The sequence below is a fragment of the Artemia franciscana genome, chromosome 1 (assembly GCF_032884065.1).
Source record: "Artemia franciscana chromosome 1, ASM3288406v1, whole genome shotgun sequence".
Classification (NCBI taxonomy): domain Eukaryota; kingdom Metazoa; phylum Arthropoda; class Branchiopoda; order Anostraca; family Artemiidae; genus Artemia; species Artemia franciscana.
This window is the reverse complement of record NC_088863.1, coordinates 54,952,901-54,970,045: the sequence shown is the minus strand read 5'-3', so window position 1 is coordinate 54,970,045 and position 17,145 is coordinate 54,952,901. Positions and strand designations below refer to the sequence as shown.

The 17,145-nt window shown below is 36.2% G+C and overlaps 1 protein-coding gene across 7 annotated transcripts in view; it reads left to right on the top strand.

The window, feature by feature from the left end:
- Window positions 1–17,145, top strand: part of LOC136031439 (A disintegrin and metalloproteinase with thrombospondin motifs 9-like) — a 364,806-nt gene that overhangs the window by 266,244 nt on the left and 81,417 nt on the right. For 6 of the 7 annotated variants that reach the window (XR_010618512.1, XM_065711064.1, XM_065711037.1 and 3 more), the window contains 2 exons: window positions 6,941–7,111; window positions 16,311–16,454. Coding sequence is in view for 6 of the 7 variants with exons in the window: in XM_065711064.1 (XP_065567136.1) it covers window positions 6,941–7,111; window positions 16,311–16,454 (315 nt within the window). In the remaining variant the exon portion in view is untranslated. The remainder of the gene's footprint in view (window positions 1–6,940; window positions 7,112–16,310; window positions 16,455–17,145) is intronic. The other variant, XM_065711046.1, reaches the window with a different exon arrangement.

Below are 17,145 nucleotides of genomic sequence, written 5' to 3'. Positions count from 1 at the left end.
TAACAGTTTTAAGCTGAAGCCTTTAGAGAATATTTAATACTTCTGCTAATTTTTTCTTCTACAGCTACTACTAGTAAGGCTAACGGCATTAGGAAGAAATTCTCAGAAAATGGGGGTTCTTGAATTAAGTCAAAACACACAAAGAGCATGCAGTTTGTCAAAAGGGTGTATCAGCAATGTCTCAAAAATGGCTTAGACTAAAAATTGCAACCTTCAGGGAATATTTAGCGGGATTTGGAACTAAATCAGATCTCAATATGTGCATAAACAATGCCAAAAGAGTGTATCAGCAATATCTCAGAAATGGCTTGGAGTATTTCCACGATACATTGAAGGGAATGTTCAACTAGCCAAAAGGCCCTATGTGTATGCTACTACTACTTTTTCTATTGTTAGCTTGCTACTTCTACTAAGGATATTAAGATGAAATGTTCTCGAAACTTTAAGTCGAGATGTTGGAATAAATAAAAACATACTATGTGTATGTAGGCTCTCAAAAGTGCATATCAAAAATATACTAGAAACGACTTAGGAGATCCAGTTGAAACATATAGGATATGTTAAGGGGCGTGTTGAATTAACCACATGGCAATCAGTGCATACTACTGCTACTGTTACTACAACTGTTGATATTACTACTACAACTACTAATACTATTGCTAACACTACTACTACTACTGCTAATGCTACTAGTATTGCTTCAACTACTACTAATGAAACTAAGGTATTGGATGAAACTTCAAGGGATTTTTTTTTTGGGGGGGGGGGGGTATCGAAGTAAATTGAAACAATCTATGTGCTTGGGGGCTATCACAAAGCTATAAGACCTAGATCCTAGGAATAACCTAGAGTTTTAAGTTGAAGCTTTCAGTATATATTAAGGAAGATACTGACCAAAACAAAAGGTACTACTTGCATGCTACTACCGCTTCTTTTATGGCCACTGCTTCTACTGTTGATACTACTACTACTGCTATTAAGATTAAAGGTGTCACGATGAAATTTTCGAGAAATGTTGAGGGACATCTTAAATTAAATAAAAATATGCTATGTGTATCCAGGTTTTCAAATGGTTGTATCAGCAATATTTCAGGAACAGCATAGAGCATTAAGTTAAAACTTTCAGGGCATGTTGAAAGGGATATTGATCTAATAAAATGACTCTAGGTGCACACTATTGGTAATTCTTAAAATATTACCAATGCTACTGCTAACGGTGCTACTGCTATTAAAGCAACTGGTGTGGAGGTGAAATTCTTGGGGGCTGTTGAGGAGAATGTTAGATTAAATCAAGGCATGAGGTTATCAAAAGGGCATATCAGCAATATTTTAGGAATGGCCAAGGGTTTTAACTTGAAACTATCAGTGCATGTTGAGGATTTGTTCAACTATCCAAAAAGGTACTATGTGAATACTAACATGGCTACTATTACTATTACTACTAGCCTACTGCTCTCACTATTACTACTCCAACTAATGCCCCTGCTATTATTGCTACAATGACTGCGACTGCTACTACTGCTAATTTTAAGGATGTTACGGAAAACGTTGAAGGAAATGGTAAGGGCGGTGAAGAACAAAATCAGAGCACACCATCTGCGTGCAGTTTTTCAAAAAAGTGTCTCAAAAGTTTTCCGAAATGGTTTATAGTATTAGGTTGCAGCTTTCAGGGAATTTTTAGGTTTTTCTTTTAAACTAAATCGAAACACACTATGTACATGCCAATTATCAGAGAGGTGTATCAGCAGTATCCCAGTAACACCTTAGGGTATAATTAATATTACTTATACATAACTGGTGTTATTAATATGACTTTCAGGGCTACTAATATTATTACCACTTTTGCTAATAGATCTATTTCTAAAACTACTAACATTACATAGTTTAAGTGCATCCAGGTTGTCGAAATTGCCGAGGCATGATATACTAGGACCTACATACATAAAAAGTTACCTAAAAACCTACATAAAAAGTTCATTTTGAAATAAAATTAGATCAAAAGGCACTATTTTTATGCTTATTGTCAAAAAAAGTGTGAGCAATATCTAAAGAACAGTTGAGAGTATACAACTTGCAGGGCAACTACTACTTCTACTGCCATTATTGCAGTTGTTACTGCTGTTGGACTAAATAAAAAATAGTTTAGGTGCACTCAGGCAGTCGAAATGGCACAGATACTACGTCTATGTAAATAAAATAGTTTAGGTGCACTCAGGCAGTCGAAATGGCACAGATACTACGTATATGTGTTTCTGCAGTGTATCTAAAACATGTTGTATGGAAGATGTTGAAATAACACAGAAGACACTGTTTCCATCAGAGTTTATCCCTAGTGCGTATTTGTGACATGTTAGAAATGACTTAAAGCTATTAAGTTGAAACTTTCAGAGCATGTTGAGGGGCATGTTTAACTAAATGTGGATGTTGAAAGGGAGTATCTACAATTTTTTTTCAATCGATATGGGCATTAACGTCAAATTTACTGTGGATATTGAGGTGTATATTGATTAAAGTCAAATCACACTAAATACAGGCAGGTTGTTAAACGGGCGTATCAGCAATATCTTTGGAACAGCTGCAGCTATTCAATTGCAACTTTATTCCCTACTACAATTACTAAGGCTACTTCTACCACTAAAACCGCTACTACTACTACAACTGCTACTTATGTTACTATTGCTACTAGTAATGCAGCCCCTACAGCATTTACTTAAGGCTGCGAATGCATGCATTTGCGACTACTTACGATTGTGAATGCATGCAAATGTGACTAATTGTAACTCCAAATAATAGTGTCTACGACTTGTAGTAGCCGTAGTAGTAATAGTAGTTGAAATAGTAGTAGTAGTAGCAGTAGTAGTAGCAGCATTAGAAATAGCACTAAAAGTAGGAGTACTTGTAGCAAACGCAGTAGTAGTAGTAGCAATAGCATTAGAAATAGCAGCAGCAGTAGTAGTAGCAATAGTCGTAGCCGTAGTATTAGTATTAAGTAAAGGAAGCAGTAGTAGCAGTAGTAGTAGTAGTGGTAGTCGTAGTATTCGTAGTAGTAGCAGTAGTAATACTAGTAGCAGTAGTAGCATTTAGAAGCAGTAGTATCAGTAGTAGTAATAGTTGCTGTAGTAATATTAAGAAGTAGAAGTATCAGTAGTAGTAGTAGTAGCAGCAATAGCAACAGCAGTGGTAGTCGTCGTAGTAGTTGTAGCACTACAAGTAGTAGTAGTAGTAGTAGGAGTAGTAGTAGCAGCATTAGTATTAGTTATAGTAGTAATAATAGAAGTAGTGGGGGTTATAGTAGTAGTAGTAGTATTAGCAAATAACGAAAGACGTTCTGGTCCTTATAAGCCTCAGGGGACATTAGTCCTACCCCTCTTTGTTGTAGTTTCTTTTTGTTTTGAGTTTGACTTAGATATTTGCTGTCATTGTGTTGCGAGAGCAACACTTTGGTCTTGTCTCTTTTTTTCATATGCCACCGATCCCAGCTTATTGCTGGAAACTGGTAAGGGTCTAACCTGTGCGGTTTTTACGGAAGGTGAGGACCTCGGGCCGGATTGATGAATATGACATTACATTTTGGAAAGCTCCGCAGAACTCTTGCCTGGGGCCAAAAAGGATGGTTTTCGCTTGTCTGCGAGCTAGAGCCTATGGTGTGCGAAGTGAAGTGGAGTTACATAGCCTATGTCAGAAAGGTGTATCTGAAGTTGTGCAGCCAAGCTTTCGTTCCATCAAACCATGTTTCTGCTTTCGAGTGGAAAAGTCTGTTCTAGCAGGCAAGCAGGCAGGGCCCACTTTCATATTGAAGATGGACTAAAATCTATAAGCGTTAAATATATGCGGCAGTTACCCGGCCCCACAGCCAATACATCATCTTTGAGTGATAAATAAAAAAAATTACAGAAGCAAAAATGTGGCATTTTCCCACGGGTCCGAAAGTGGTGCCATCTATTGTTTCTACCCATATCTGTTCGTGATTTCAGCTGAGTTTATTATTCGGTTTTTCGGACTTGGGATTGCGGTAGAGAAATGGTATTAGATGTGTCTAATAAACTTTATAAGTTCTCTCATTGCTAAAGAAATTAGAGCTTATCCTTTGCTTCTTTCTAAGTGGTGACTTTAGAAAGTTGGCCTACGGCAAAAAAATCGACTTTTGAAGTAAGACAGATAGAATTTTTTCGACGGCAATCGATAGCTCTTTATGAGCTGATCAAAGTATATGACATCCATTTTTTGGTACAAAAATTCCTTCATGAGGTACAACAGTTTGAAAGTTTTAAGGGGTTGACAACTTCAGTAGCAATGTACACATTGAAACGAAATCCTGGCCGATACAAATTGTGAGACATATAGAGGACTTGTAGGCAACTGTCGGCTGTTAGGTAATAATCACCTTCGGTAATGAAGGGTTAGCAACTTTTGCTAGTTGGTGTATATCTATTATTTGTTTCCAGTGTATTTGATGGTTAAACCAATTTGGTTCTAGCGGTGAGACATATAGGGGACATGTAAGTAATAATCGGCTGTTGGGCCACAATCATCTTTAGCGATGAGGGGCTTGCAACTTTTGCTAGTTGGCGTACCCATGTATTTGTTTCAGGTTAACTTGATGTCTATCACGGGAGAGGGACTTGTAAGTAAGAATCTTTCCACTTTGGGCTAGAAATTTGTGTAAATTGGTGCACATTGTATTTGATCTCTTTAAATCTGACAGAATTAATTGTTTACGCAACGGGTACAAACGATAACGTAAAACAATGAGGTAGTTTCGTAATAATTAGTGTCACCTATAGTATTTTAATCCTGAATAGTTACGGATAGCTTTATAATAACAACTAGATTATATAAGACATTGTTCCAAGTTTTCAATTGTCATGATATCTACGATTGAAAAGGACAAAGTTCAACTGGCTGCAAAGTCAATTTAGTCCCTTCTTTCGATACTATTTGGTTGTTGTTTTTTTCAACGCTAAGGAATCGCCTTTGATCATGTGAATACTGATCGATAGCGAAGAAACAAAACCAAACTGTCTCTCTCGCAACACATTAGTCGGCGAAGCCGGACAAAGGTTACCGCAACACTTCACGTTGCCCGGGCAACGTAGTTCTAGTTTCTGCTCGTTTTACGTTTCATTTACTTTTTGATAGTGAGTTAGGGTTGTTTTACGCTAGATAAATTATTTTAATTATTTCTCCTCGTCTTTGGTTTAACTTATATCTTTAATTTTCTTTGTAATAACCGTTCTGTGGAAATTTTCTTTAAATTAGTAAAACAAAATGCTGGTATGTCTGCATTGTATCTTCGAAAAGTATATATATTATTTCAAAATAGTTCTTGTTCGAGTAGGAATATGCACAAAATTACCGAAATAAATACGATGAATAGCTGTTTAACTTTGCTATTTTGTAATATAAGTTACTTAACGCAGGGACATAAAACGGTCAATGATTGGTCGTTTAAAAAAAGATCACCGATGAGCATCAACTTGATATTCTTAAGTATCTAAAACGAATTATTGCAGTTAGGCTCCTTGGTCAATGTAAAACCACTCCCATGCCTTAATATGCCACGGACCCATCGAAAGTACTGAAAAATAGCTCTGTTCAATGCTATTTATTGATCCAAAGTATAATAGATTTTGCATCTTCTATTTAAATTGCTGGCGTTTATATTCCACAAACACAAGAAATGGGGATATTAAGACTCCAGGTTTCATTTCCTGAAATTCAGAAACAAAAGTACAAACATTGTCAAGATGACGAGTTAACGGGTAAGGAGTCTAACAATGAGTACAACAATGACATAAGGGAGTTTTAGGGTAGATAAGGGAGTTTAATTATGATTAAAATAATCAATATAATTTTAGCGTTATCAAATACAGTGTTATTCAGGTGCAAATTTAGTTGTACTGACCCTTTCTTTGCCATATCCTGTCCATTTCCTTGGTATTTGTTAGGGTTCAAGCTATTTTGAGGGACTTGTAAAAATAAAAAAAATCGGTCTTTTGAAGAACACTACGGCTTAAATTGGTCTCTTTAGGAAAGCCTAATTCCATCCCGTCTAATGGTGCTGGTAATACGAGTAGGCTATTTAATTTTTTTCAACAAGCGTACTCTCGTGGGTTAGAAAAAAAAGTACAAAATCGTTGTACAATACGTTGTACAATCGTTTTACAATTTGTACGATTTTGTACAAGTACAAAATCGATTACAATATCGTGCCTTTTTGTGGTTCAATAGCCCCGTAGTATAAACTGATGTAAAAAAAACTACTCTTTCCCTAGGGCACAGAAAAAGAATAAAGGGGAAGGGGAAGAAAAGAAAGACTTTTTTTTTACCAAGCTTAGTTTGATGCCTAAAGCCGATACGAAGCAAAGCAACTGCTGCTCAGTTTTGGTAAGGAAGAAGGAAAGTAGGAAAGAAAGGTGAAAGAGGAGAAAAGAAAAAAGAGGTAAAATGGAACATGAGACATAGGCATAGGAAGTGCTTGCTTGAAATCTTAAGAGTCAAACCCAGCTAAAACGTTACCGTCTTTTGTGTTTTTAAGCTGTTAATGTGTTGTTTGTGTTGCTCAAAGAGTATTGGTAATTTGTAAGAGTGGAAATTGGTGCTAGAGTTGAAAAAGCAGTATCACCATCTAGTGTTTGGCATTTGTTGAAATTTCATTGAAAGTTATCAAGCTCAGTTTAATATTTAGTTTAATAATTTAAAGTTTAGTAGTTAATTCAATAAGTGTAATTTAAAAAACAATTTTAATAATATGTGCCTGATCTCAGTTTCTTATTACATAAATTTTCTAATTTTCAAGAAATACCAAGAAACACTAAATGCAAGGTGGTGGTGATTTGTTCTTGTTTAGAGATTAACTCCAATTTCCACACTTTTAAATAACTAATGTTCTTTGATACTGCTTGTATCCATGCTTGATTGAATGCATTTCAATTGCAAGTGCTCTGTTACCTGTGGTCCTGGCTACAAAGAACGTGGCAGCGGTTGTTATGTGGATGATTTGCCTGTTAAGTTCGATTATTGTAACATGACTGAATTGGACCCCAAATTGTTGAGGCGGCATTGCGACGAAGGTCCTTGTTTTATGTGGGAATTTGGTGACTGGAGTGAGGTAGGACCCTTTTAGTCCTAAACTGTCCGAGACCGAATGATTTATAGTTTATTGATGATTTTCTAGTACTTTTATCTTTACTTCTTCTTTATGAAAATGAAATTTAAGGGGAGAAATATGTATCATTTAAGTGCTTTTTGTATTGCCAAAAAAGCAATTATGTGTGGTTTCTTATTCTTATTTTTTAAGATTGAAATTATTCTTAAAAATTGTAATTACTCTGGTCCTAAAATGTGTAACGATTATTTTTTTTGCTGTACTTCCACTCTTTCTTTGCTGTATTTTCACCTGAGTGGAGTATAATATAATAGCATCATTTGCATAGAATAGGCCTATGTCTTTCCGGGGATGGAGCAGAATCAGTTGATTTTATTTTTATTTTATTTTTTTTAACAGGTTTTGTAATAATCATTTTTCCTAGGACTAGTTAAAGCTCCAAGACATTGCTTAAGTCAACCAAACATCAGTTATAGTCTCCCTTGTGCACTGTACGAAAGGATACACGTGTTAAACAAAACTTCAAAAGCCAAACTCAGCAAAATTAAAATAATTAAATATAAATGAGATTTTGCAAATATTATGATTTAGCTAGTTTTAACTGACTGAAAAACTATACAAATTCTGATTGATTCAAGTTAGGGCTAGAAAAATCCTGGTATTAATACAATGTCGTCGCAAATGATCAAAGGTCAAACCTAACCCCAATAGTACTTAACAGGGTAGAAACGAAACTTTTGGCATAGTTCTATTTAGAAAAATCAATTCCAAGCATAGCTTAACATAGAAAATCTTAACTCAAGTAAAATCCAACCCCTGAGAGATTCAACCACTAAAAATTTAACCCGTGAAAACTCATCCCACGCTAAGTTCAACCCATTAAAATAAATTTATCCCTTGAAACTTCCCCTTTTTTGGTTTCCCACCTTCATTCTTCCTAGCTTTTGAAACTCTTTAGTTGAAATTTCCGTCGGCTGAACTTTATTGGTATTTCTTTGAAAGGGCTGAATTTTTTGAGGGGTCAAACCTTTTTTGGGAGGGGGTCAGTGTTTTGTGGATTGCATTCTTCCTAGTTGCGATTTTTTCTGGGTTGTATATCACTAGACTTAGCTGAGTCGAATTTTACAATAGGTTCAATTTTTGGGCCAAGTTAATGCATATATGTATGTATTCATTTGTAACCCATCATACAAAATAATGAAGTGATGGAGTACATTGGAAAAAAAGGAAAAAAAGAAGAAAGAAACAACATATCGTAATTACATTCTAAAATACAAACAAAAATAATTCCACGTCAAAAAACAACATTTTGCCATTCATGGCCGGTTTGCTTATTGCACATGTGTACATATAGCTCAGCTAACTTAGCACACGGATCAGACAAGCTATATTTTTTCATCAAATAGGAGTTGCGGGTCCACGGAGGAACTCGCAACAGAAACTTCGTAAATTTGAAGAAAACGTGTTTCATCCTAAGATGGTCATATTCATTAAATATAGGGTAAAACGGTACTAAATACAGAATATGTGGCAGGACGACACTATTGTAAATTCTCGCAAGATGGGCTCTATTCAAATGAAACTGAGAACTAACAATTGTACCATATGCACGACTGATTTTTCTTCAGATTTTTTCCAATAGGATATTTTAACTTAACAGTTAAATTTCTTAACATTTAAAATAACTTAACAGTTTATTTTAACTTAACAGTATTTTTTCCAGTAGGATATTTTAACTTTTTTCCAATAAGATATTTTAACTTAACACAAGGCTTTACTTCTGTACCATTCAGATCTATAGATATATTTTATGATCTAGTCGTATCTATTTCATTAAAAATCAAAGCATCACATTTAGGGAAAGTCCAATATCACTGTAGTTTTTACATATCTCCAAAATACATTTTTCTAGCCCACTAATCGTCCTACTACTATTAAAAACGTCGTCTGCATAGCGTAATATCGACAAATCAGTACCTTTATATATACAGCACCAAGAAAGTTGGCACTGAGCTGGAAGCGTTGCATTATTATAAACCGTGGGAGAAGTAACCGCACCCTGCTTAACCCCGATATGAATTGGTATATCATCAGTCAGCAAACCAGGTATACGTATTTTTGCTTTCATATAGCGGTACATGTACATGAGAGGTCTAACTAAGTCTAGCGATACACCACGGTTCAAAATCTCATTCATTGCTTGGGGATGCAACAACGAATCAAAAATCTTTACTAACATCGTATGCTCCAAGCGCTAGAGTACCACCGGATTTATCTGCATCGATCAACAAATTGCACTGACATTTTAGAGCATGGAAGCAACCAAGCTTAGGCTGGAAGCCAAACTGGTGAGGAGGCATGTAACAGATAAAACGTAGGTTATTAATTATAAGTAATTCAAACATCTCCGCAAAAACGCTTGAAACAGTTATAGGTCGATACGATGAGCATTCAGACGGATCCTTCCCTTTTTTAGAATCGGTGAAATAAGATCAACACAAAAAGAATCTGGAACTATACCGCAGCAAAAAATCATTTGGTACAACAAAGAAAGATGACACATAAGCTTATCAGACCCATTTTGTAAATGAAGGGCGCATATGCCATCATAACCCATGGACTGTCTTTTTTTAAGCTTTTGTATAACATCACGTAATTCACTAGAACTTACTACAAAGGTACCCGGTCGAGGAATACGTAAGCGATTATTTAAATCCGTTTCAAATTTCCTGAAAATGTTAACGTCAGGTTTGGTGAACTGACTTTTGAAATATGAATGCCACTGGTACTCACTAATTGTAATTTTGCTTTCCCAAGTTTTATTATTTGGCAAACGAGTTTTCCATAACTTATTAGGGTCATTTGTGATCGATTCCGCAATTGCAACACTTTGGCCAACCCGGTGAGCTTTGAGCTCCTTCTGAAAGTGGCGCTTAGTAAGTAACTGTAAAGTATTTACAACTCCGTTTCTAGGTTTATCACAATTATTCCACAGGCGTAACCAAAATTTAGAGGACCGACAAGCGGATTTGAGGCTCTCGTTACTGGACCATCCAGATTTTTCCGTTCCAGATCTACACGTTCTCACGGGGGCAGCGAATTTTTTTGGCAATTTTTAAAGCGTGGGTAATCTGCGCACATTAAAAATTCAGTTAAATACGAATGTCAGACTTGTCCATCCTAGGTTGCCGTTGGAGCAGTTGAAATGGAAATCGGATTTTATCTAGCATGAAGTCACACTCCCCTTGGAAGATACCCTTATCAATCTTGTCCCAAGATTTAACACGTAAAAATTTAGATTTCCTTTTGACAAATTCAGAAGAGGGAGTATCTCGGACAGGGATCGACAGGAACAAAGGGATATGGTCACTATATTCACCTTCCAAACCGACTTTCACAATGAGATCTGGATTGGGAGGATGGAGAAAGACTACATGGTCAAGATTAGAAGTGTTTCCAGAAGTTGAAATAAACGAACAATTTCAGTCTTTCGGTACAATCGAGTAACCGGTTGGTAGAATAGATAGAAACGTTTCAGCTCTAGCACTTGAAATCTCAAGTAGATCACAGTTAAAGTCTCCAATAAGTATACATTTTTTTGTTCATCTTCTCGATCTTTTTTAACAGTTTGGCCACCTTTCTGCAAGCAATAGCAAATTTTCTTTCAGAAGCTTCGTCCTGTAATTGGTTGGAAAATAAAGATTGAATATTACCAAGTTATCAACCGTCACAGCAACATAGCAATCACACATTTCAAACAATTCTGATTGACAAGTTGTCAGGACGGCCAAACCACCGCTTGGCCTTCCTTTAGCTTTAAATCTTCTTGCAGGGGACAGATGTACTGTTACATTAGAGGAGAGGCATAAAAGCTGAGAATTCAAATCCGTCAAAAAGTGTTCCTGAATACAGATGACACTAAAGGATTCGCATAACTTTTCCAGGACTGGTAGTTTATCAAGAATGCCACCGTTAATATTCCATGACATAACAGAAAGAAAACCATCAATATTCATTGAAAGCTGTTAGATTTGTAATGTTCAGCAGTCAATTTCCGATTTTCGGGGCAGGACACTGAATAACATGATTGACCCAAAGCTTTGCACACAACACATCTTTTCCTCTGCATGCATGGCTGCTCTTTGGTACTTTTATGGTCGGAGCCTGCGCACTGGGAGCAGACCTTGGCATTATGACAGTCGGCCGCCAGATGTCCTACACGGTGGCATTTGAAACAACGGCGTGGTAATGTTTGAAAAACATCAATACCAAAGCATTCAAAACCGATCTTGAGAGGTTCCTTCATATTAGCCTCCAAGACTTCTTTTGACGGGAAATAAAGTCTACGAGTGCGGGACTGACCGATCTGCTCAGCTTTTTCGAAGGATGGGATCAACTTAGCCACATCTCCTGCTTTAAAATCATTTGGGACAAATCGCAGAACTCCTAAAAACCTCTTTGATATGACGCTTATTTCCAAGTGGACTATTTCCTACCTTTATGGCATTAGCAATCTTTTCAGCGGAATCCTTCCATTTAACTATTACTTTCCACTCGTCCTTATTTTTATTGATCTCTACTATATGGTCACTTAGCTTTACACATGTAGTCAGAATAAAGTACTTACGGGCGTCGGGAGATTCAAGAGACTTTGGAGGGTTTTTCACTACGACCGAGTATGGTAGAGAGGTAGAATGTTGTTTTGTAGTAGCGCCAGTGGGCCACAACCGGTGGAATTCAAAAGTAAAATTCAGCCCAACAAAGTTCATATCTAATGAAACTTGCCTCAGAAAAAACACGGTTTTTCTTATCAAACAGTTCGTGGTAACGAACTGTTGTAAGGAGCGACCCGGCTCAATAGTAAACGGAACTCTAAAAAACAGAATATTGATGCTAAATTATACATCAAAAGAATCGGATTTTCATGCTGATTATAAATATATAAGTTTCATCAAATTTAGTCATTGCCATCAAAAGTTACGAGCCTGAGAAAATTTGCCTTGTTTCGGAAAATAGGGGGAAACATCCCTTAAAAGTTATAGAATCTTAACGAAAATCACACCATCGCATTTGGCGTATCAGAGAACCCTGTAGCAAAAATTTCAAGCCCCTATCTACAAAAATATGGAATTTCGTATTTTTTTGAAGACGAATCACGGGTTCGTGTTTATTTTTTTTTCTTTTTCCCAGGGGTTATCGTATCGACCAAGTGGTCCTAGAATGTCGCAAGAGGGCTCATTCTAATGGAAATGAAAAGTTCTAGTGCCCTTTTTAAGTGACCAAAAAAATTGGAGGGCACCTAGGCCCCCTCCCACGCTCATTTTTTCTCCAAAGTCAACGGATCAAAATTTTGAGATAGCCATTTTGTTCCGTATAGTCAAAAACCATAATAACTATGTATTTGGGAATGACTTACTACCCCACAGTCCCTGGGGGAGGGGCTGCAAGTTACAAACTTCTACCAGTGTTTACATATAATAATGGTTATTGGGAAGTGTATAGACGTTTTCAGGGGATATTTTGGGGGTTTTGGGGGTGGGGCTGAGGGGAGTGGGCTATGTGGAAGGATCTTTCCTTGGAGAAATATGTCATGGGGGAACAGAAATTCAATGGAAAGGGCGTAGGATTTTCTAAAATTACTATAAAAAAACATGAAAAAATAAATATGGAAAAGGTTTTTCAATTGAAAGTAAGGGATAGCATTGAAACTTAAAACGAACAGAGATTATTACGCATATCAGGGGTTCTGAAAATGCTTTAGCATAAAGAGCGAGGTATTTAGGAGAAGATAAATACCTCGCTCTTTATGCTATAGTATTTTTAGTAATTTCAACTATTTATTCTAGGGCCTTTCTGATTCAGGGGTCATTCTTAAAGAATTGGGACAAAACTTACGATTTAGTGTAAAGAGCGAGGTATTAACGAGGGTACAAACCCCCTCATATACATAATAAAAATTTAAGAATATAAAAGTTTGTTACGTAAGTTAATTCTTAAGTTACGTTTATTTTTTACTAGTAAAAACATTCGTTAAAAATTAATATTTATAGTTGCCTTTTTATGTAACCGAAAAATTGCAGGACAACTAGGCCTCCTTCCCCACCTCTTATTTCTCAAAATCGTCTGAACAAAACTAAGAGAAAACCATTTAGCCAAAAAAGGAATTAATATACAAATTTCATTTTAATAATTTATGTGTGGAGAGCCAAAATCAAACATGTATTACTTCAAAAACGTTCAGAAATTACATAAAAAAACTAGTTTTTTTAACTGAAAGTAAGGAGCGACATTAAAATTTAAAACGAACAGAAATTACTCCGTATATGAAACGGGTTGTCCCCTCCTCAACGCCTCGCTCTTTACGCTAACGTTTTTAATTGTTTAAAAGTAGAATTGTGGCCAAGAGTCAAACTTTAGCGTAAAGAGCGAGGCGTTGAGGAGGGGACAACCCATTTCATATACGGAGTAATTTCTTTTCGTTTTAAGTTTTAATGTCGCTCCTTACTTTCAGTTAAAAAAAAACTAGTTTTTTTTATGTAATCCATAAAAGACACGACCAAGCAAATTTCTACCTGATAAAGTTAAGACCACACGTGAGTTTTGCGACTGAAATTTAGTTGCCACGTGACAGACATCTGCCACGGGGAACGCTTGCACACACAAGCATACACATTCACACTGAAACACACACGCAAACACGCGGATATACAAAAACACATGCATGCCCTCACACATACATACACACACATACACACAAACACACACACACAAACACGTAAGCAGCACACGCACATACTAAATACCACACACAAACACAAACACACACACACAATGAAATACTAAAAAAAACGAATTTTCCGCCTAATAAATTTAGACCGCATGGGTCTCTCCTAACCTAAATTTAGTTAACGGACGTTCTTCGTGGGACACACACGCACATAGACACAAACACACGTTAACAAAGGCACCCACAGGCAGACATATGCAAACACACACCACACACACACAGAAACACACCCTGGGAGACTCTCAACCAAAGAAACTTCCACCTGATAAAGCTGAGACCACAACGGATTCTTCTGACCAAAATTCAGGTGCCAGCTATTCGTCGTGGGACAAACACGCACACATACATGCCCACACACACACACAAACGCACGCACAACCATACATACACAAGCACACACACACGCAACAACACATACACATGAAAAGACACATCTTACACACACATATATAGATATATATGTGTATATGCACACAAAGACACACATACATGCAGACATACACACATGCATATACGCGCAAAGGCATACACACACAAAAAAACACACACTTATCAGCTCTTATACTTATACTTCACACTTATACTTATCAGCCTTTCAGCTATGCTGAATCAAATGGCTATCTAAAAAATTTGATCGGATTTCATTGTGGAAAACATTGGCGTGGAAGGAGGCTAATTGTCCTTCAATCTTTTGATCACTTCAAAAGTACACTAGAGCTATTAAATTGCATTCAAATAAGCCCTTTCGCAATCTTTCAGGACCGTTGATGTACCCATTGTTATAAAAACCGCGAGTTATAGATTTTTGGCTACTATTGGGTCGAATCATTACTTACAGTTCGTTGCTACGAGCAGTTTGATATACTCATGTGTTCACACACTTCTGTATGTATGTGTAATTCAAAGCCGACAGATCCATATACAAATTAAGACTAAGAAACTGATAAAATTAAAGAGACACATCTCCATTTGGTCCTATAGCCTGGTTGAAACGAAATTACCTATTATATGCCTACTAAAAAAATGTCTCCTTAAATTCAAAAGCACTATACTTAAGAAAAACATGTTCTAGACCAACCTTCAAAATCCTGGATAGTGGGCAGGTTTGCTTTGAGGCTGTCGGCACGCACCGAAATCCGAGTCCTAACGTTCTTGCTCTGTAATGTAATTTTTCTATTTCTATCTAATCCATTCTTGATGCACATACAAGGTTCTGTTCTTACTTCCACTAGTTCAGTAGCACTACCATTAGTGTTTTTTTCTGTCAACATTACCAAGTAGAATTATTGGAGATGGGTTACTTTAACAATGTCGTGTTTAATTGAAATGCGAAAAAATAAATGCTAATTTAGGATAATAGAACATTAAAAGATTTAAAAATGGAGACAAATTTGAATATTCAGTTAAAACGTCCAATTATTCGTATATTTGGGCAACAATTTATCGATATCATTTTCACACCGAATTCTCTTGTATTTATTGAAATACCCTTGGTCTCGTCTACTTACCGTGGACCTTCCTTACTGAACAGAGGAAAACAATTTTGACACATTTTGGGTTGTCGCGGTGCGGTGCAGCCCTTTGTTTTCAAAATATTTATTCTTTTTAAGTTTGTTTTTCTGTATGTGTCTCACAGTAAGTTGAAGGCCAACTGGAGAGAATAACTTGATTCTATTTTTGGGTGCCACGAATCAATAAAATAGATTGTTTTCAATTGCTTTGTTTTGTTTTCAATCGGGGAAAACAAAATCTGTTCTCTCAGTCTCAGGTTTCAAATAATGATAAAAACAGAACTTCAATACATTGTGTCTTTATTGTGATCTACCGATTTACCCACTCTTCTCTACTGTTCCTTCAGTTTTTACTTGTGTTGTTTCTGGACTGACGGAGAATTGTGTAGTTTCCATTTAAGCAGATCTAATCTTAAGCATATGTCAAGAATAAGTCATATTTGGCTCATTTGTTCCAGGAGCGTACAGTTTAAAATTTCAATATATTCATACAAAATTTTGTTCACCCCTTTTTGGTTTTGTTTCAGGTGAATTAATATTTTAGCATAAACTTTTAAATTTCTATTTATTTCTTTTTATCATGAACCGGAGCCAAAAAATTTCCTATTGGAAATTGACAAGTTTTTTTTGTTGGAATAAAAAGAAAAGTTTTTTTTGGTCATTTTAGAGGGTTTGTGCCAACAATCCAGATTTATTTTTATATTCGAGTCCCTTTGGTCTAAGACCTACAAATTTAGTTTTCAAGCCATTTAAGGAAAAGCTTCTAGCCCAATTTTAAGAGGATCAGTACTTTAATTCAGTTCACATTGGGGTACTCTCGTCCAGGGGACATAAAAATTTAAGTTTTGAGCTGATCAGAAAAACAAATTTTTATGCTTATACATTTTCATAAATCACTTTTTAGTGTACAAAACCTTGTGGAAACGGACAAGAAACAAGAAAGATCTTTTGTGTGGACAGGAAAAAGCAGGTGCTGCCAGACTCAAAATGCTCACATCACAAAAAGCCAGCATCATCAAGAGAATGCAATTTGGCCCCCTGTCAACTGGTGAGTAATTCAGTTTCTTTGTATCCTCGTCGATATTAAAGAGTATGCACAAGTTTGCTTTGTTACACAAAAGAAAAACTATCATTTGCTTTTCTCAGAACTATCAGTTGTTTGAAAATATTGCTGAAGCTGCAATAATTACCTAACACTAAATCCTTCAATTTCAAAAAGTTCTTGGAGCGGGAAAACGTCTCTGTAGACAAAATTGCTTCATAAGTTAAAAACAGTTTATAGCCTCACGCTAATCCATAGGGAGTGTGTTACTACTCTCCTAAAAGGAGGCCTAGTGTTAACTAGCTAACTACCAAGCTTAAACTATGTAGGTAAGCTTAGAAACTCACATCACAAAAAGCCAGCAGCATCAAGAGAATGCAATTTGGCCCCCCGTCAACTGGTGAGTAATTCAGTCTCTTTGTATCCTCGTCGATATTAAAGATTATGCACAAGTTTGCTTTGTTACACAAAAGTAAAACTATCATTTGCTTTTTTCAGAACTATCAGTTGTTTGAAAATATTGCTGAAGCTGCAATAATTACCTAACACCAGTGCTGTCACTTACTTGAAGTACTTTTACTTGAAGTACTTCTTAAGTAAAATTTTCCATTACTTGTACTTGTACTTAAGTAAAAACTCTAGGGTGTACTTATTACTTGATACTTAATTAAGATTACGAAATACTTATTACTTAAGA